The sequence below is a fragment of the Lissotriton vulgaris genome, chromosome 3_1 (genome assembly GCF_964263255.1).
Source record: "Lissotriton vulgaris chromosome 3_1, aLisVul1.2, whole genome shotgun sequence".
Classification (NCBI taxonomy): Eukaryota; Metazoa; Chordata; class Amphibia; order Caudata; family Salamandridae; genus Lissotriton; species Lissotriton vulgaris.
Genome location: NC_141689.1, coordinates 1972892012 through 1972914490, shown reverse-complemented (window position 1 = coordinate 1972914490; position 22479 = coordinate 1972892012). Strand labels below are relative to the sequence as shown.

General features: G+C 43.8%; 1 protein-coding gene across 2 annotated transcripts in view; it reads right to left on the bottom strand.

Annotated features, from left to right (window-relative positions):
* The window catches only part of WDR17 (WD repeat domain 17), a 790164-nt gene that overhangs the window by 426379 nt on the left and 341306 nt on the right, over positions 1–22479 (bottom strand). For both annotated transcript variants that reach the window (XM_086962451.1, XM_086962452.1), the window contains exons 12-13: positions 17059–17223; positions 16559–16761 (exon numbers count right to left, since the gene is read on the bottom strand). In XM_086962451.1, the coding sequence (XP_086818577.1) occupies positions 16559–16761; positions 17059–17223 (368 nt within the window). The remainder of the gene's footprint in view (positions 1–16558; positions 16762–17058; positions 17224–22479) is intronic.

Below are 22479 nucleotides of genomic sequence, written 5' to 3'. Positions count from 1 at the left end.
CAAATTCATAGTCTAAAAATATAAAATTACATAAGAAATTCAAATCAGCTTGAAAAAACATTTTAATAAGTTAAAAACTCAAACACAAAACATTTCGTTAGAAGAAAATAAGAGTTGTATAGCATCATCTGTCGTTCAGACTTGATATTTTAAAACAAGTCTCATAAAAGTGTGTCAATATAATAGGCCGGGTCTTGGGGATCACGAACTGCAGGATTGCCAAGAGCTGAGTGAGCGAGTTTGAGTTCCGGGAGGAGGGCGCCGCACAGCACCGCTCTGCTCTCTCCTTTCGCTCAGCTTTGCCCCGCTTTGCCCCTGCAGGGACATGTCGGGCGTCGCTTGGACTTATCCGCTCCTGGGGTGTCCGAGACCCTTGCGGCTGGCGGAGGGGGCTTGGTGGAGCTCACTGGAGGGAGTTGGACTGTGTGAGAGCAGGAGAGCGAGGCAAACCGAGGCAGCTCTGTGTGCAGCTGTGTATGCGGTGAGCAGCTGCAGGAGCGGAGCAAGTGGAGATCAGGCGGAGGCCAGGACCGGCAAGATTGGCAACGGTCATCGGCAGCCATAGGTGGTTGGAGGTGCAGGGGTCAGGGCAGCTCCAGTGCGCTGGGGTGAGTTTGGCAGAGCGGGAGTGGGCTGGATCTGCAGCTGGCAGCCGTCTCAATTCTCTGTCCCTGTGGCACCTCGATCCCCCTCCTTCTCCTCCTCCTCAACGAGTCATCCCTCCTGGCCATCACAGCTTTGCCGCAGAATCTGCCACTCTCTCCCCCCCCCAAGCACCCGCTTCCTTGTGGTCTGAGGGGGGATTAAAGTGCAGCACCGGACACTAGACACAAGAACAAACCAGACCAGACCACAGGTATTGGAGCGCAGAGCACTGAGTGTGATCAGAGCCCGGGGCCACATGGGGGCCACATTGAGCTCTGCTACAATAGCAGTCCCAGCACCAGCACCAGTACAAGCACGAGTACCAGTACCAGCACCAGCACCAACACCAGCCCCAGACTTTTCCACCTCGGGCTGGGTTGTTTCTTCAGCGCTCTTATTTCATCGCCTCGCTTGGGCCACTAGGCCTGCATCAGGTGGCGTTGACAAAGAAAGCACCAAAACCAAATAGTTAAAAAAGAGTAAAAGACAGCAAAACAGCATATACAGCTGGACAGAGCTATGGTCCATGGCTCCTCTTTGTGGTAGCCCCTACAGCAAATACAGGGATAAAAGGAAAGAAGAAACGAAGTAGCAAGGAAGGAGACAAAGGGGGCAAGAAGCGATCGCTACGATTATTAGCAGGTGGCGGCAGAGTGGGTGCCCGTCGGTCCCATAGAAGCAGCCTAACTGGGTTGGGCACAGCTCCCGGGGGCCAACTCTGATCCCTGCTCGCATCCCTCCCATTCCTTTTTCTCTGTGACTGTACAACATAAGATCTTGTAACATCAGTAGAACAGGCCACCGTTGCCACTGAAGCCATTCTAGCCAACAGCTTCTAGGAGATCAGGACGTCAGAAGTAGGTATTCTAGCCAATAGCCTCCAGGAGGTCAGAACGCCATAAACATATAAGGGCATCTCAAGGCTATCCTAAGGCTATCAAAATCAATCAAAAACAAAGGAGATCTCAGGAGACTTAAAGAGACTTAAGGAATATAAAATAAATGAGATCAGGGAAAGAGAGGTGGTCAGTTACATCTATACTCAGCAAGAGGAAAAGGAAGAGCAAAGGCCTTAGCGAGATCTCCAGCAACGAGAAACAGGCTATGGAGGAGAAGGCATCACATCTCAGTCTGGTAGCACTAGTCGATAACCAAACGCAGAACCATGCAATGTGTAGCGGCGGCTGTCAGATCAAAATGTACTCAAAATTCTCATTCCCAAAGGACGCAGGGGCAGTGTTAACTCTCAATAATGAAAGTTTGAGTGACCTCCCTTCTCTCCCTTCTCTCCTCTGCCCAGGGTCTGAACCTTATTCAAACCAACAGCAAATAGGAAAAAAAGATGACGAAGAGGTCAAGGGTGAGCATAAGAAAGGTGAAAAGGCAGCCCGAGCCTGGAGGCCACCCAAGAAGAAGAAGAAGGTCCAGATTTAAATACACTACAGGCAGCCTCACTCAACAAAGTCCCTTGGACTCCCATAAAAATCATAGAGAGAGGTACACTGATTGGCTCAAATCAAGTTGCGCCAAGAGTCTCTGGCGCGCCATCTGAAGTAAGAACAGGCCAACCACTTGAACCCTTAGTCACAGTAGCGATAGGGAGAGAAGATTTAAAATCCGAGCACTTGCAAAATCTTAAGGGGGGGCAACCCACTATTCCTAGGGTAGTTTCCTCTTCATTCTCAACTACGGAGGTCATTAATGCTGCACAAGAGACCACAACACAGCACACTATGAAACGAGAGGAACAATTATCAATGGTGGACGAGCATCACTCCTAAGAAGGGAACCGTAGACCAAACCCCCCCCCACACTGGAGCCTGGTCTAGTTGCCCTGTGGTTTTCAAGTACGCCTGGAGGAAAGGAGGAAGAATGAGATGAGGGAAATAAAGTAATACAGCACTGCGGGCCAGATGCTAAAAGCAAAACTATAATGACATCCTCAGGCAGTATGAGCACAAATCTCCCGAAAACCAAACAGGAACCATCATGACCCATGACTGGGGTGAACCAGATCTGCCACACTCGGATCCTGATAGCAGCAGACCCGACATGGGGCCAGAACAGGAGCACCATGACATACTACTCACCTCTTGCACAAGGCACCCAGAGTCCCAAAGTGGGTACCAAATCCATCCCAAGGAAACGGACAGCCTAGACACAGGAGGGCTGTGGTCGTCCCTACTGGATACTATGCAGCTGTCCATCAAGGCAATGCAATTTCATTCGGATAAAATGGATATACAACTAACTATCCTTAATTTAGTTGCCAATCATGTTGCTGACATGGACCACAGACTTACAAACATGGCTGAAATGATACACAGGGTGTAGGACGGAACACAATTGACGCAAGCACACTGTACCTGTTACACCATAGTGGACAAACTATCCACACTGCCTGCAGCAATGGGGGGTCTGGTGAGCGACATTAGGAACTTAAAGGACACTGCCAGGACAAACTCCCAAGAAACCATCAAAAATATGTTACGTAGGCAACTGTCAGTAGAGACCTAGCCCCTGAGGAGAAGAGCAGGGATAAATCCCCTTCAAAGGCCCACACCAAGGAGGATAGATCCAATATCCGCTCAAGTCCTCACTGGCTTAAAACATCAGATGCCCCAGAGGACCAGCAAACAGAGCCATTTTGGGCGGAAAGGTGAACCAGTAAGGGGAACAATGTAACAGAAGCGAGCAGCAACATAGAGCAACGAGAACGCATGCAGGAGTCAGAAGGGGAACCATTGATAGCTCAAGACCCTAACATCCAAGGCGTGGAAAATGGGCAAATCAAGGAGCAGTGGACCCAAAATCGCTAGGAAAAGAAGAACGGGAGAAACAGGAAGAAGAACATAACAGATTACTTCCTTCTTAATAGACCAGAGTTTGGGACAGCAAGCTTGGTCAACACCGCTAATTCTGAACTCTACTTGCTAAAGACAGATAGCAAAGCGGGCCTTTCAATCATGAAGGCCTCCCAGGAGACGTCCCCCGAGGTATTTAGGGAGACACCCGAACCAGAGGTGAAAGCCCCCGCAGTTGAACGACTTAAGAAAAATTGCTGCACGGGATGCAAAAATTATTGACCAGTAAAAACAGTAACCTGGTCTGGACAACCAACAGTACTGCACATACGCACGCCGGTCACAAACAGACCTCCGAGACATCACAGCAAACCCCAGAACCGGAGGTGGTAGTTCTTGGAGTAGAACAGCCCACGCCAGACCACTCTGAGGGGAGAGAATGCACGCCGATTGACAGCAACGGCAACCTGAACAGCATAACTAACAACACTCTTGCACACCCGCCTGCCGGACAAAAGCATGTGACGCGGGGGGGGCAGCCAGTGGCACCAATCGCCCCCCACTAACAGGCCACTTAAATCAGACCAAGCACCTCACCATTAACACCACGAACCAGAAGAGCTAAGCAATCTTATTCATCCCTGAATTCAAATAGAGAGGCCAGGGGGATACCCTTAATAGAGGGAACATCTTGCGTCTGATTCAATCAATCAGGAGCTTGGCAGACATCAATTCAGCTGATCTTGAAGGAATTGAGTTCAAAACCACTGAAGAGCTGTCAAAAAGAGGGATGACCAAGGCAACTTGGGCCTCAGAGAAAATGGCAAGTAGGATCCTAGCGAAGGATGCCCAATTAAAAGCCTGGGGAATCAAAATTATTTTATACCAACAACTGGGCTATCCTGATCCTCTTATACCTAACAAACCAGTTGACTCAGACTATTCATATACCAGGACCCCACAATCAGTCATTAAAGGGGCGCGGAGCACTGATGTGCGTCCATCGGAAGGTAAAAGACAGGTTGCCGAACCCCAACAGGATGACTGGACTTGGCTAGTTAGAAACAATAAACTCACAAGGAGAGGGAAGCTGACTTAGTTCCATCAAAGAACGCGAGGGCGGCCCAAACCTTCAAATATGCTCATGGTATGTGAATGGTCTGGGAAACAAGGTATCGAACATAGAATTTCTCTCCTATATCCAAGGCTTTGACTTAATTCTAATGCAGGAGACATGGCAGGAAGAACTTCAGCACCTATTTGGCTATAAAAACCCATCATCTCCCAGCAACCAAAGGAGCCACATTTGGCAACCTAAAGGGTGGCCTTTCTATTTACTCCTCAATTAGCACCATAAGGGGGACAAGAGAAGTTGACTTCACTCTAACCCCAACAAATGGGCCCTAAATTCTTGCACTGGACATAGAGGAGAGCAACGCTAAAAAAACAAAATATTTTACTAAATGTTTACATTCTCCCAAGAGATAAAGCCAGAGGAGTTAAAATGCTGGGAACGGAAATAACAAACTTACTCTCGGAAAAGTCAACAACCAACCTTGTACTGGCCAGGGATTTCAATATGCATTTAATAGGACCACAATCAAGGGAAACTGAGCTGGAGGAACAACTTAAAGCAGGGAATATCCCCACCCAGGTACAGGGCATAAAAATAAAGCTGACAGCCCAGTCTAGGAACTTTACACAGGACATGGAGCACTTAAGCCTTTTGGTACTAAATGGTCACTTTCTGGGAGACCAACCCCGCGGCAACTTATCACAAAGCCATGGTAAGCTCTACAATAGATTACACGCTGCTTACTCTACAAATGTTTAGCAGGATTTCTAGCTTTAGGACCGGAACAAAATAGCATAGCGACCATCACCCCCAGGAAATTTTACTGTGTATAAAGGAGAGGCCCTCAATCTTCCCAGTGGAGGATCCTGCAACTATTTATACCACGAATCTCAGAAGGCTCAGCTGCAAAACTAGCCAACCTGACAAACTCCAAACCATAGTCAAGTCAATCTGGGAAAAGCGACCCCGGACACATAGTATGTCGAAAGCCCGTTGGGCAACAGTGACAAAACTAGGGGAACTACTTGCAAAAAGATCAGAGGGCCATGTGCCAGACAGACGATCGCTAAATACACAGATTGTAAGATCTCAATCTGGAAACTAACTCAACCATTCACCAATCTTGTGTTTACCAAATCTGAGGGCCATCAATAAAGATATAAATACAACTTTACGAAAGTTAAGACAAAGGGGAAACAAAACTAATCTACAAAAAACCCTTGAGCAATTAAAAGGAACAAGAAGGAAATGATCTCTGGCAAGCAAAAGGGGAAGCAGAAGAAACTTTGTGGGCTAAGCTCCTGTTTGACGCAAAGACAAATCAAAGTGCAGAATTCTGGCGAACAATAAATAACGTAGGTAACCCCACCTACAGGGCATCAATTCCCACCTAACAGAGGAAATTTGGGCAGGCCACCTCCACAAACACTTTAACCCAAGAGGGGAAAGCTCTGTTACAGCACAACAAGGGTCAGGACAGCCTGACAAGCTAAGCACCCATGGAAACATCAGCAGGAGGTAAAGAGAACTGCACTTCAGATTTTGAAGATTAAAATCCGAGTAACCAAAGGTATGCCAGAGGGGGCACCGGGTCCCAACGGTATCCCTCCAATATTGTTTAAAACTGATCCGAACTACTGGGTGGCTGCATTATTACCAGTGTTCAACTCTATAAAAGAAGGGGCTGGTATCCCAGACACCTGGAAAGGCTCTATAATATCTCCAATCTATAAGAAGGGAGATAAGAATAAACATACTAGCTACAGACTTGTAGCCCTAATTAATGTTGAGGCGAAATACTATGCCGGTCTCCTTTTGAACGAACTAACAGCATGGGCAAATTAAAAATCCCTCATCCCCATCTATCAGACAGGCTTCTCCAAAGGCACAGGGACCATCACAAATCGCTACTGATGGACGCCGCCAAAGCAGCAAATCTTCCCCTATTTTTCTGCTTCATCGATTATTTGGCTGCTTTCAACAGTATAAACAGGCACAAACTGTGGGCTAAACTAGCAAAAATGGAAATTGCAGCAGCGCTATTAATCAGATAATCCAACTACACACTAATACTTGGGTTCCAATAAAACTAGGAACCGGAGAATATCTGTCAAGGAGAATACCAACATCATGCGGATTGAAGCAGGGGTGCGTGCTGGCCCCCACACTTTTTAACCTGTTTATGGCAGACCTTTCTACAGAATTAAACAATAGCACCTCTCATGACCAAGGTTAGGGCGGCTTTCACTCTCTAAGTTACTGTATGCTGATGACGTAGTCCTAACAAGCCAAACTCCAATTGGGCGTCAGCACTTGCTAAATACAATGGCCAATCATGCTGCATCTAACGGTTTAACCATCAACCTAGATAAGTCAAAAATCATGCGGTTCAACCCGAAAAAGAACACAACCGGGTTTCACTGGAACCTGGCAGTTGCACCCATGGAAGTCGTGTCAGAATTCAACTACCTAGGGGTGATAATTGATGAGAAAGGTACTTTCAAGCCACAAAAAGAAGCCATAAAACGGAGAGGAAATTCCATAGCGGTAGCTCTAAAATCTCTGAAAACTGCCGGGCCACGCTTTTACCCCTTACTACAAATACTACAAGCAAAGTTAATTCCAGCTATCACATACGGAAACAAATGCCTCAGGGGAAAAGATGAAGAGACTTTGGAACAAACTGTGCTAAGAGCAGCAAGAATAATCTTTAGCCTAGCAAATTATGTCTCTCCCGCGCAAATCAGGCTGGAGCTCGGCCTACCGTCACAAAAAATAGCTTACAACGCTGCTTATGTGAAATGCTGGTTTAGGATCAGAAGCTAAAAATAAGTGCTCTCTGAATTTCCACCTATGGAAAGAGATAAACTCAAGCAGAGCTTGCACCCCAAAGGATTACCTGACCATATCCATAAACCACGTAGGCCTGAAGGAACTCTGGGCAACTATGGGAATGCAGAACAGCTTTAAGTCTTTGGTAAATAAGACAGTAAGAAAGCTATCAGTACCAGAAGACAAAAAAATGCTCAGGAGAAGGTCCCACGGTTGGTGGGTGCTGCAGAGCTATACAACACCTGGCCCTCAAGATTACATGCGTGCGGGCTTCAGCAGGAGGCTAAAAGAGAAATACCTCCGGTTTCAATTGGGAATTCTTCCCGTCCTCCTGCATCTACCACCATGGAAGCGAACCGCATTAAAAAACTCAGTGCCGCCTCTGTGGAAAAGCAGAAGAGAGCATCATGCATCTACTATGGATTTGCCACGGTCTGGACCTAGAACGACGCTTGTTTCTGAAGGATAAGAACCTGCAGGAAAGCAGTGAAGGCTTGCTTTGGTGGAGGAGACATACAGCTGGCATGCCGGTTTGTACAATTTATGGTGGCGGCAGAGGAGAAAATGAAGAGATCTGGCACACCATAAAACAGCTCTAAATTAAGGGCTTACCTTCCCTGGTCCCGAGAGTGGCCTCTTCTTTTTTTACACCGGGGAAACGCCTGACACAATAAAGCTTTTTTTTCATTGCCTTGAAAACTATTAGGCTTTGGAAAGGCCAAGGACAAGAAGGACCAGTGGTATCTATATCATAAAAATTGAAACAATACTGATAAATGCAACTATCAATTCTGTGACTTTTATATATAAATGCAATTCTTAAATTCTTTTAATCTATGTCTTTATATCACAACCTTTGGACTAAGGATTGACTAAAGCACACTTGTTGATATAGACATTCTGTCAGAGGAAGGCTCATCCAATCTGAAAAGGAAAAACTGGGCCAAATCCTCCAATAGCTCTTTCATTTGCAAAAATGATGACATTTTAGTGCATTATTTTTATGAATTTGTTTTGACTCGAGCAATCTTCTTTTTGTAAAAGTTTTTATTAACTTGTACAATAAATATTTACTTACTTACTTACTCAATATAATAAGAAAGTGAGACGAATAAATAACGTGTTTCAAATCTTGGACACCATTATTGCAAAAATTGCATATACTAGATGACTTATACCATTTAGAAGTTAAAACTTTAAAGGGTAACATATTTAGCGTAGTAGTGTAAAAATAAATTCCTGGGACAGTGATCCATGTTTCAGGTCAAATATTGTTGCCTTTTTTCAAGAATTTCATACCATCCTAAATCTTTCTTTTTTACGATTAACCCTGGTGTCCAGATGAAAACTTAAGAAAGAAGAGGTCAGTTCAAGATGTGCTTTTAACTGAGCTACAGACATAAAACAATACCTGAGTTAGGTCTAAGTTAAACAAGCGTAAAGCATATGAGAATTTCCTAAAAAAATGCGGATATTTCCTTTTTCATTGAAAACATCTCTTTACACATATAACTCTTAATGAGTTAGAATTGCTTCTCAATACATGATGACCCCAATGAACCACTCCCACCTGACCTTGCACAAAAAAACGTTTTAACCCAAATTCAATTCTTGAGGCTACAACTGCACCCAGGGTATTAATTCCGTATAAGTGCCTCAGAATTTGCCCTTCAATTTTGTCTTGGATACCACATTTCACAACATCAAGTAATTCCACTGCATACAATAAGGTAGCAAGGATTTTGTATTTAAATATAGTAAGTAGGTGGGAAAAAAGTATCTGGCCCATTCCAATGTAAAACAACCCCTTTCCCAGGGATTTAGCATTACAGATCAAGATACCAGGAGTAATTTGAGTAGTTACGCAGACTTTTGCCCCAAAAACATAAGACTTTGTTTTTAGCAATGTTAACTTTCAGAAAGTGAAACCCTGTGTACTGCTGTAGAGCAGCGAGGTGGCTTTTTAACCCATTAGGCATAAGATCCAGACCTCGTATATCATCCACGTATAACAGACAGGACACTGAGCGACCCCAATACATAGATAATATCTTGAGCCATTAACCAGTGCAGCTGGTAAATCGCATATATAAAGGGAAAGTAGCAGAAGGGACAACAAGCAGCTCTGTTCCAAACCATTTTTGTTGGGAACACAGCAGATAGCCCCCATCTCTTCCCAGCAGGCCCTAACACTAGGTAGAAGAGTGCAAGCCAATAATTAAACATAATAGGGTCTCAGGCATACCCAGTTCATGCAGCTTTTTCCATAAGGTAGGACGATGATCTTTATCTAACGCTGTAGAAAAGTTGATAAAAGCAGCATAAACTGGGGACATCTGCCTAAAACCTATTTTTCTATAATAATTTGCAGGACTGTAATATTGTCCATGGTGCTATGATTTTTCTGACTGCTCTAATGGTATAATGGATTCCTAACCAACCCTTAACTGATGATAATCCAGTAGACGTTAAGTGAAGACCTTACCCATGTCATCTAACAAAGGAATTTGTTGATAATTATTAGTGGACTACAGTTTCCCTTTTTATAAAGTGGAATAATTACACTCCCTGCAGAAGATAAAGTCATTGTATTTTTTTAATATTAATATTCAAAGACCGGAGATAAAATGGTTGTCCAAACATTGGCTTCACTTTTTAAAACCAAGATAGGGACCTCATCTGGTCCCATCGCTCCGCAGGTTCTCAAAGAATAGATTGAGATCACGATCTCTTCTCTAGAGGGCAGACAATAAGGTAGACCATAAGTTACTGCTTCCCTCTCATAGCCAGGGGGATGGTCTCCCAAAAATACATTTTCCAAGTTGGTTGTATATACCTGGGATAAAGCTACTCCATAGATCTTCCCTAATGGGCGCACAACAGTCCGCAATAATCCCCTAGACTTTTATTGAATTCTTAGAGCCAACAGCATCTCTAAGTCAATCTATTTACAATCTGATTCTCGTCTTTTTGTTCAGCTTTCAGTCATCTTCTTCTCATTTTCAAAAGTGCTATTAATTTAACTCTATCAAGTGAGAAGGAGATTAATTGAATCCTAAACAGCCTATTTATTTCTTTATTGAAGCTATAGATTGGTAATTGTGAAAGGTTTTGAGATGAGCTAGTGTAAGCCATGAAAGACCTAGTATGAGGGTTCTGAGATGTCAATTGAGGTAGGCTGGGCAAGACCAGTCAGCCTGCACACTAGATACTGGTAGGTTTTTCAGGGGGCACCTCTAAGGTGCCCTCTGGGTGCATATCATAAAGAAATCTAGTACTGGCAACAGTTCAGAGTTATTAAGGCAAGGTGTTTGATACCAAACACAATATGATTCAGTAAAGCCATCATGTAGCAGGGGAACTCGTAATGTTCAGTGCCCAGTACATATATTAAAGATGGCTTCCCAGTTCACTTGTACCATCTAGTAAATGAACTAGACAACACAGGGACACACCTGCTCATGCAGATATGCCTTCACATGTATTATACTGCGCTCTGCCTTAGGCTACATGATCTGCTGTAGGGACGACCAGCATATATTACATGGCATGGCACACAGTGAGTGTGCTAAGTCATGTTTTCAGAATGGTTCGCAATATTTCACACAGCCTGCAATGGCAGTCTGCATGTACTTTGTGTGTGGATCCATTAGGGGTACCATTCACTAGGGGCTTATAGGGGTGCTAAAGTCCTTTCCAATTGGTTATAATTAGGTTATAGCTTGTTTTAGGGGAAGAGCATTGGCACTGAGGTCTGGTTAGCAGGCCTCAGTGCACTGCCAGAGTTGAAAACCAGCATCTATCTAGTAGTCAAACATCGGGGGAAAAGTGGAGAGAACAAAATTCCAGTTTACTATCCCCCACCCCAGACAACAGCCCAAGAGACTCAGTGTCAACTGAGAGAGGTTTCCTAGACTGTCAGGTGAGGAAACATACTGTATTGTTGCAGGGTCTACTCTGCCTTACATCCTCCTGTCAATGTCACTGCTTCTGGGCAGTTGATCCATCTCAACAGCAATAGAACCCAATTTGAATTGTGGTGCCACAGCAGGGTTCTCAGACTCTTTTGCCCCCTTTTACCTTTGGTAGTGAGTTGCTCACCTCTGCTATCTTTGCTAGTAACCCCTTGCTTGCCCACAGGGGTTAGCCAACACTTGAGTAACCCGACCATGACCAGCAGGGTCAGGGCACCTACATTGCTTTTGGCCATGGGGTCTGCTTTCCAGGCCAAGCACAGTGCTGCCATGAAAGGCCAGGACTCAGCAGAGGCTACTGAGAGCTGTCAGACTTCAGAACCAGACCTTATGCTCTTCACTAACAGGTGGTTGAGCTGCTTTAGGGGTAACTGTGGGTTCTTGGAACCACTCTTGCTGCTTTGAGTGGAGGGCTACCACATCCTATGGCACACACCTTCTTCTACTCTCCCTTCTGTCAGTGCAGGGGGGACACTCTGCAGCAGTGTCCTACCCTTCCTCTTATTTTTCCCTTTCCTTTCAGACACTAGTTTTCCAACTACAGGGATTAACTCCTCTGGATCCTTGGGCTGGGAGGTGCCCTGGGCAAGCACCCCATCTGGGAGTAGACCAACCTCTGGGAGGTCATTGCCCAGGATACCGTCTAAGGGGATGTCAGAACTGACAATCACTGTATGCAGGATAAGAGTACCCTTCCTCTATAGGGGAACTATGTCTACAGGATTGGTTGTGACCTCACCTGAGACTACCCTTATCTTCACTGTCCCTTCTGGCACATACATGTCTGGGGACACCAACCTGTCACTCACTATAGTGTGACTGGCACATGTGTCTCTCAGGCCAGTGGTAGGGATCCCATCCATTCAGCTGCATGGGTGCAAGTGCCTATTCCCATCCTCAGGGCGCCCCTAACTTCCCATCTGGACCTTTCTTCCAGCAAAATGCTAATAAGGCGTCCTCATATGAGGAGTCTTCCCATGTTGTTACACTGGCCAGCCCAGTGATAATCCCCTTCTTGGAACAGGCTGCTTCACCCCTGAAGTTACCTGACTGCTGGCAGTCAAAACAGACCCTGTAGCCCAAGTGCTTTTGTAATTCTGGGTCCCCCTGACTCTGCTGACCAGAGTTGGGATGGGTGCTACTCTCCTATTTTTTAGGGATCTGGGGTACGGAGATTCTTTGGTGGGCTGACCACCTCCCTCCTGCTGTTTTTGTGGGCCTGATCCCCCTTCTTGAAGTCACCCCTCTGGAACATTTTGGGCACCCTTGTCCTTACCCACTCATCAGCTTTCTTAGCTAGTTCCCTGGGACTAGAAAGTAATGTATCTACCAGATGCAAGTGTAACTTGTCTGATGTACAGTTGGCTAATAAGTGCTACTTCATTATCACATTATAGAGCCCTTCATAGTCGTGCACCTTGTTTCCTTTTATCGAGCCACCTAGTGGTTTGACTGAGAAGTCAACAAAACCTACTCAGATCTGACTCGAGGTTTGTTTTGTGAATCTCCCTCAACTTAATTCTGTACTCTTCAGTGGCAAGCCCAAAGGCATCAATTATGGTATCCTTCATGAGGCCAAAGGACTCGGCATTTACCTCATTGAGTGTCAGGAGTCTATCCCTGCACTTTGACACTAGCTCCCACATTAGAGAGCCCAAGTGTCACTGATGTAACCTCCTTATTCTACAAGCCCTCTCAAAGTCTGTAGGCTGTTTAGTTATATCATCATCTTCAATGTATTTTGGGACAATCCCTTTGAGGATTGCAAGGTCAAAGGTTTCCTCTCTTTCGCCCTATTTGTTTAGTTGCTGCTACCATTCATGGGTGCTAGACCCCTGTCTGCCCTTTCTTTCTCTTTACCATGAAACTGGCTTCAAGGGTGACTCTTTTGGCTGGTCTCTCCAGATCTAGGTCTAGGTCCACTAGTGCTTCTATGTGCCTTGGTTGGCTTTCCCTCAGGGTCATACTTAGGTTAGAGGTTCCTCCTCCTCCCTGGTTAAGAAAGGGGGACTGCTCCCTTGAGAACAGATAACAGTCTGATCACTGTCAATCTTCTCTTCAGGAATGCCAGGATTCTTTTTTAATTTAGCTGAATCCAACTCTGCAAGGAGCTCCTGGATCTATAACTTGGTACAAGTGGAGCCAGTTTTTATCTTGTGGGCCTTACAGTGGTTACTTAAGTGCCTCATACTAAGATGCAAGTAAGGGGCCAGGTTGAGCTCCTGAACACAATTTTTCCGCCAGACATTTTTTTGTACAGCTGAGACCTTTTTAGATAATTATCAAATAATTCTAAATAGACTTTTAAGGCCTAACTGACTAGAAATCTTTTTTAAATTTACTATTAAAGCACAAGGCTCTAACAGTTCAGATTCGAAAAAGTTTAGAAAAAAAGTTACAAATTTGGAATAATATTTTTGATTAAAGTCAATTGTGGCTTCCTTAGTGGAATCACTTATTAACAGAATGGTACAGCAAATACAAAGTCTTGTATCTTACTGCTGAATCACCACTGTAGGGAGCTGGCTCGCTTTATAGTGTACCAAAATGAGCTGCACTTTGTAGAGAGTATATTTATCCCTTAATAATGTACAGGGGTTTGATTAAACAATCCCAAAGTGCTTTATTTGAGGTAGTGTGGTAGAGCAGCCTTAGGCGTATCAGAGGGGAGTGTTAGGCATTTGTTGCATTCACAGAGTCAATAAATCAGACACACATTCAATAAGGAAATCCGACACCAATTTATAAAAAATAATACATATTTTTATATTGATTTAGACACCAAGTTCCTATAGATTAGGTAAGTACTTTTCAAGCCTGTGATTTTCACAAACATAGAAATACAGCATTCAGATTTGAGGCATGAGCCTAGAGCACGCTAATGTCATCCGATGGAAGAAACATAGACTGTTATAGGGTCACTTGCCAACAACCTAAAGGACTGTTCTTTTGGACTTAATGTAAGTAGGTGCCAAGGTCCAAGAAAGCACCAAGAGTTCAAGGTTACCTGCCCTGAGGTGCCCGGGTGCAGAGGTGCTTTCAGCGGTGGGAGCCGCGAAAGTTATACTTTAAAGCCAATGATGAACAGCACCAGCAAAGAAAGGCTTCAAGTGGAGACTGGGAGACCAGTCAGGAAGAACCAAAAAGGGGGCTTGGCACTTGTGGGTCTCAAGAACACAAAGACACGTCCTGTTTCAATGGACTGGGACTGGGGAGGTCAGGTGCATAAGTGTTTTGTCTGGCGGGTTGTAGAGATTGAGGCTCTTACAGTTCTTAGTGCACCTGCAGCAGAGGGAGAAGAACATAGGAAGACGACTTCTGGCATGGAACTGGCCTTTGTTAAAGTCCCCAAATGTGCAGGTTGGTTTTGGTGGCAGAGGTGTTCGGACTGAACACAAACAAACCTTGGTACTTTCAACAGGATCCGGTACCCTAGCTATTGGTGCAGGGATCCTTCGGTGTGGATCAGCATCTCAAAGACTGGATGGGCCGATGAGGCTGCCCTTCTGGACACTCAGTGACCTGCTCCTGGGCTGCTGCTGCACCAATGGACCCAATGGTCAACAGATCGGTGAACCAGATTGTGTGGTTGGTGCCTTTAGGCTGCAAGGCAGTGGCTCCTCCACTTCAAGGAAGTTGGCGAAGTGCTGGCAGCCCTCTGAGGTATTTGGAGGCTGCACAACTGCAGGATGAGTCGGATGTTTGCAATTGTCGGGAAAAGAGCAGGCAGGGTTTGGTGCCAAGTCCACAGCTAGTCCACAGTTCTTGCATTCTTCAACAGGGGGCCACCTAAATACTGAATTTAGGGGTATTAAAGGGAGTGAGCTGTAGTAGTCAATGGGCTACTTACCCTTGGGGTCACTCCATCCCCTACATGACCACTTCCTGTGGGGAGTGGTCATAACCCTGTCCCAGAGGTCTTAATTCCACCAAAAACAAGTTGGTGGAATCCTTCTTTCATGGAGTACATCAGGCTGCTCGCCTCAGGGGTGTGACTAGCTTGGTGGTGCAACACGCCTACTTGCATACCTAATGTCCTACCTATCTTAGTGCCAAATGGGCCTCAGGGCAGGGAATTGCATCTCCCAGGTCTGGAGGAAGCCGGGTCACTTATCAAAGGCAGAAGAGGCTTTGAAGACCCTGGTTCTGATATGCTAAATCACTAGACATCCTGCTGTAGGAGGTGTGAAAACTTTCCTCTGGAGCAAGCATTGTAGCTAATCTCAGAGTCGGTGGGCTCTCACCTGCAGGGGGTCAGAAACTTGTCTGTGGTGGCAGGCGGGACAAGACCAGTCAGACAGCACACTAGATACTGGTAGGTTTCTCAGGAGGCACCTCTTAGGTACCCTCTGGGTGCATGTCATAATACATATAGTACTGGCAACAGTACAGGTTTATTAAGACAAGGTGTGTGATACCAAACACCATCGGTTTCAGTAAAGCCATCATGTAGCTGGGAAAGTCGTAATGACCAATGCCCAGTAAATGTTCTAAAGATGGCTTCCCTGTTCACTTTTTACATCTAATAAATGAACTAGTCAACACAAGGGCATACCTCCTCATGCAGATATGCCTTCACATGTAATATAATGCATCCTGCCTTAGCGCTATAAAGCCTGCTGTAGGGGTGACATACATATATTTCATGTATTGACTTTGGCATGGCACACAGTGAGTGTGCCATGTCATGTTTTGAGAATGGTTTGCACTATTTCACATAGCGTGCAATAACATTCTTATGCCTAGGGTGGCATAAGACATGCTGCAGTCCTTAGGGACTCTCTTTAGTACCCATGCCTTAGGCACCACAGGTACCATTTATTAGGGACTTATAGGGGTGCTAAAGTCCTTGCCAATTGGGTTACAATTAGACGTTAACTTGTTTTAGGGGAAAGAGCACTGGCACTAAGGTCCGGTTAGCAAGTCTAAGTGCCCTGTTAGAGTTGAAAAAGAGAATCCAGTAGTCAAAAAAGGGGCGAAAAGTGGAGGGACAACTGCCCCAAAATTCCAGTTTCCTACAGACAGGTACTAATTAAGAAAATTAGCTTGATAAATGCAAAATTATATACCTCAACTTTCATTCTTTTGCTCGCCTCTATTGTTAAAAAAATATTACATTTCAATCACCCATGGACAGCCTAAAATAACTATTTACAAAAAAACTATGAAAAGTGTATATAAATTTTAGTTTTAAATATACCTAATGTTAAAAGCAAAAATAACAATACCGTAGACATCAGCACCATGGTCATACACAGTATCCAAGCAGGTGCCGTCTCTCGTGTCCCACACACGAATGGTGTAGTCCCAGCTACCAGATATTAAAAGATAGGGGATTTCAGTATTCCACATCAATCCACGAACAGGCGCTGAGTGTCCACTAAGAACATTTATACAGGCATCCTGCGTATAATCCCATATTCGCACAGTCCTGAAAATGAATACAAAACACAATATTAGACTGGTCACAAAATACATTTCTGCCTTATCTTGGCATTTCAGAGTTTTTGGAGGCGTTAGTTATTGGTGTACACGGCTAGCTAAGGCCCATTTCCTGGTACGCACATTTGCAATAAACGATCACATATTTTCTCCTCAGTAGTGTGCTTTCTAAATGCAGGATACAAGTTTTGCAAATAAGGACTGACACCTTAGGTGCTTTTCAGGCGAAAAAGTAGGATGTACCAATGATGAGGAGGGAGACTTTGGAGATGTGCTACATACGTACCCGTCATCAGAGCCGCTGCACAGGATTCCTTCCCTCAGGGGAGACCACCGAACATGAAACACTTTGGCCGTGTGCCCAGTGAAAACTTTCAGCGGCTGATCAGAGCTTGTGGCTAAGTAATAAACGCGGACATTTTTATCCTCGCAGCCCGTTGCAATCATATCCCTGATAAAAAAAATAAAAAAAACACACTCAGTTGAACGACAAATCAGCGTTTCTCCCTGCTAGGGTCAGACAAAATCTAAGCGTGTGTAACTTTTCAAGAGTTGATTGAGGCTACATAAATGAGAGAGAGGCCAGTGAGAGAATGGAGAGAGGGGAGAGACAGGACAGAGCGGGACATACACGTGACTAATGATCAATGTAAGGGGGAAGGGCTACACGGAACATGAGGGAATAGAGTAGAGAGGCTCAGAAGAAGACAGGCAGGGGAGAGAGACGCAGGGGAGAGAGGCGCAGTGGAGCGAGGGACAAATAGGGGGCTAAGCCCTAATGAAGGGATGGACTGCGGAAAGGTGGAACAGGGAGAGTTTCTCTGGGAGGAGAGGGACAGGGAAGACTGAGAGAGATCAAGATAAGGAGGGTAGCGAAATCGAGATGATAAGCGTGGCGAGACAGAGAAAAGGCCCAACCAGAGGAGAGAAATACTGAAAGAGAGAAAAAACAAAGACAGGCAAGACTAAGGAGACATCAACAAAGGGAGAGGAATGCTGTCCAGCTCTCTTGCAAGAGCACTGGCCATCCCACACAATACAATAATTAAATACTGCTATATATTCCCTTGGCACAACATAACGGACATGCATTCTCTTTGATAACATGGTGGGTATGCTATATGTGACAATATTAATGTGTACATGTTCTGTGGCAAACATATGGGCATACTATGTTATGTTGTGAATCATTGGATGGCAGTTACTGACAACCCTAAGAATCATGTGAAGGTCTATAGTTCAATGTGACGGGAATTATCAGTTTCTGGTCAACCCATTGCACCATTACTGATAGTAATTTGCAACAAATATTGGTAAAGCCAGCAGGTCATGCTTATTAGTGAAAATTGCCTCTTTAGTGACTGATGAGTTTAGGCACTCAATAAGTCATCCTCATACATGCACTCTATAATCATTCTTACACTCATGCATCTACTCATCCACCCACTGACTCACTCTTGCATTTGCCCATTTACCCATTAATAAAAAACACATTCAAACCCAATAAGCATATGTAAGTTAATTTAAAAGAATATAAGTAGAAAAACAAAAACATGCTGCCACCTATACATAGCGGGAATATTCTTGTAATAAAAAATTAAATTTGACATAGCAGCAGGAGGCTATCCTGCAAAGGTATTGTACCTAGTCTATCATTGTTTTAACATTGCAACATGGATGCCACATGTTGAACCAATGTATTGGCCACCTTGGAGCAGTAATAAATGATTCACTATGCACAATACCAATCCAAGAATATCAGTCAGAAGATATCACTTCGAGTAGTCATTTTGGAATAATATTTTGCCTAGTGTCTCATTATATACATGCAAAATGGTTGAAATAATGTTTCAAAATGTGTCTGCTATCTTGTCAAACAATTATACATTGTTGGCAATGCAATTCAAATTAGGTGCCTTGTTTAGAAGCGATGGACACTCAGGATGTGAAAAAATTTAAAACTAAAGGGCTAGCCCACCATCTATGGCACTGAAGCAGGCTCACTTTCAGGCAGATGTGCACATGCAAAGACAATTATTTCAACAATCTTTGCTGTCATTCCAGGAAAAAGAATCATCAACAATTCTTTAACTACCGGAATATTTCCAGAAGAACTCGAAAAGTCATACATACGAGGTTTACTGAAGAAAACAAACTTGGACCCTCTGAATCCTTACAACTACAGACCCATTACAAGTGGACCTTTCCTGGGCAATCTGATAGAAAAGCAGCATTCACCCAGATGTCACAATTCATTGAAGAGAATGACATACTTTCAGACTTCCAAACAGGTTTCTGTCCGGGAGCAGGCACAGAATCTTCCCTACTTGCTGTCTGGGATGACCTGAAGAACATAGTGGACTGCAACAGGGTTGCTGCGCTTCTCCTCTTGGACATCCGGCTGCCTTTAACACAGTTGACCATGACACTCTGAAACAAAGACTCTATGAAGCCGGCATAGAGGGGACTGCTCTTGACTGGATCATGTACTATCTTTGAAACAGAACTAATGTCATCCATACCCCCACCTTTCTCATCCAAACCATACTCCACAATAGCAGGAGTCCCTCAAGGCTCAATCATCTCGCCCATGCTTTTCATCATCTACATGAAGTCATTACCGATACTGATCAATCAATTTCACCTCACATTCTATAACCAAGCAGATGACACACAAACACTCTTTCAACTGGAATGCCCCAAAGACATTGGAAACTCCCCAATTTTCAGTTGTCTCAGAGCATGGATCAGTGGATGACTTGGAGCCACCTCAAATTAAATGCTTCCAAAACGGAAATACTCACGTGTGGCAATTGGAAACATTATGACCTGCTTACCGCCTGGCCTGATGAACTGGGATCACCACCTAAGGTATTGAAGGAAGTAAGAAACCTCAGAATGACCACTGACTCCGAGCTATCGATGAATGCCCAAGAGGACAAACTAGCAAGATCAAGCTTTGTCACTATAAAAACGTTGCAACTTATTTTCCCTCATTTGGGATTTCCACACAAGGTCCAAGGTCCAAGATACCATCTCCCTTGTTCTGTCCAAATTCGCATTAGTTACCGGTTGCCAGAAGTTCCACGTTCAAGCTGCTTTGTATCACCCACAAAGCAATACATGGAATGGAACTGCTCTTCATCAGGAATAAAAACACCAAACACATTCAACAAAGGAACCTCTGCTCTAAAATGGCACCTTGCCTCAAAATCCCAAGATACAAGAAAAAAACATGGGTGGCACATCCTTCTCTGTTCAAGCAGCCAAATTATGCAACTCTTTATCCCTCAACATAAGATCCACGGACAGCCACCTTATCTTCAGAAAACTACTCAAGAATTGGCTCACATAAGCACCATATGCAAACAGAAATTTAAAGCATATCCCTCTGTATATTATCATTTATTTTACTAGAGATATGTACCTATCTTTGTGTATTGCTTTGTATGAACACGTAGAATAATTATGGTAAAAAAAACAATTAAAGTACAATAACACTTGAAAACCAGAGTTTATCTGGTGCATCTTTGGTCTAATTGTACTTCTTCCATTGTGCATCTATGTACCTTCCATGTACTTGGATCTGTGTGCTTGTTAATCTCCTGAAAAGCATATCCAATGTACTACCCTTTTTCTCATCCTGTCTCTCTATCAATATCTTTAATCTACATATACCTACCTCCATTATGCATCTATTCACTTTCAATGTACTTATGGATCTATACATTTATCAATTTCTTCTAACTGAGAATATCCAATACACTACCCTATTTCCCACCCTATACTTCTCTCAATATATCTTCTGACCCAACTTTTGACTCATCTCAAATGCCTTTCTAGTACTCTTTCCAATGCACTACCCTATTTCTCACCCTATACATCTATCAATATATCATCTACACCCACTCTCTCATTTATCCCAACCCCCATTCCACCACTATGATCCCCCAAATAACCCTGTCTAGACTCTCCCTTACTCTACCCCTCCTTTTATCATCTGACACCTCTTTTACTATCCTCATCTCAAAATAAACCTTTCTAAACTCTTCTCTCTGACTCTTCCCCTCCGCAACCCATTTTTACTCATCCAAAAGCCTGCTCCTACTGCTATGACATCCAAACAAAAATACAATCAAAATCCTTCACTCTCCTAACCCTCCACTATCCTTTTGAATCAAAATAATAGACTAACATGTTCACTTCTCAAATTTCACCAGAAAAACGCTTCAACACCCCTTCAGGGGTAACAAGCGCTATATGAATGCAAACCTTTCTCCCCCTTCTATCCCTCCGCTATCCTTCTCACTCCAAGTAATGGACTAATATCCACCCCTCAAATTACTTTAATATTTCATCATTTTTATTCACCATTAATCCTTTATGGGTTTCCGGAGTAGCGTGCCACTGCCCCAAAAAAATAAAAAGGCGCTTCTACACCCCATCAGGGGTAACACGAACTATATAGATACAAAGCTTTTTTGCTCTTCTTTCCTTCCGCATCCAGATAACTGAATAACCGATCCACCACTTTAATTACTTTCATATTTCACTATACTAATTCAGCAGTAGTCCTTTATGGGTCCCGGAGTAGCGTGCTACTTGCCGAAAAAGCGCTTCAACGCCTTGTCAGGGGTAGTAAGCGCTATATAAATGCAATTACAATACAATACGTGATCAGGTGAAATGTGGTCATTTGCAGTAGAAGAAAACCAACGACTTAGGTGGGCTGACCCAATACCTCATGCTGTATAATGTCATGGAAGGAGCAGAATGTGAATATGTACCTATATGAATGTAAGTGTATATAGGTATACAGTTGGTATGACTTTTTTATCACTTGTCCTGGCAGACAACTACCATTATAAGGCCATTCTATGAATGCCTGGCAAGAATTATCACAGCAAATGATACCGCACTAGAGTTTGTCAAAGCGGGTAATCAACAGTAAGACCCTTGCCTACTGAGGTAATTTGTAAAATTCCATGTAACAAAATACCTGTCTACAGGCTTCAACAAAGTGTACTAACAATCAACCCTCAAAGGCTAATGGTTTTATCATATTTTTATTTTAAAACTAAGCAAGTCATGGCTACTGCATTTGCTGTAATTCACAAACTATGGATAAAATATATGGTATCTGACATAGCTCTTCCCAATGAAACAGTCATACAGCCTTTAAAGCTGGCTTGTCATAATAAGAGCCCAAGCCTGCTTTATTGAGCATAGGCTTTACCACAAGGCTTCTAACAGTGCAACTCTTCTATCTTAAGGGTTTGTCAGAAGGAGTAACATGCACCAAAATCCATGTCTACTAAGGCCAGTTGTGAGATTACATGCAACATCATATCTGTCTATAGATTGTACAAGAGTGTTAATACCAACCCGCCCTTCAAGGCCTATTGGCTACAACATATCAGTTTCACATAAATATGTCAGGCCTACCATCTGTTTCATAACTTTTCATATTAGACATATTAGATTTAAGGCATCTGTCATAATGTTTCACAATGATTAAATCAGGCCTTTAGCCTTTACTGTTGTCTTGTCACTATGACAAACTCGGGCCCACTGTATTGTGATTAGGCTCGCCAACAAGGCAACCACCAGGCTACCTGTCATATACCTGAAAATGTGTACAAAATCAGATTCAGCAAAACATTTTCTAACCTCCCCTACAAGGGATTAACAAGGATAATTAAAATGT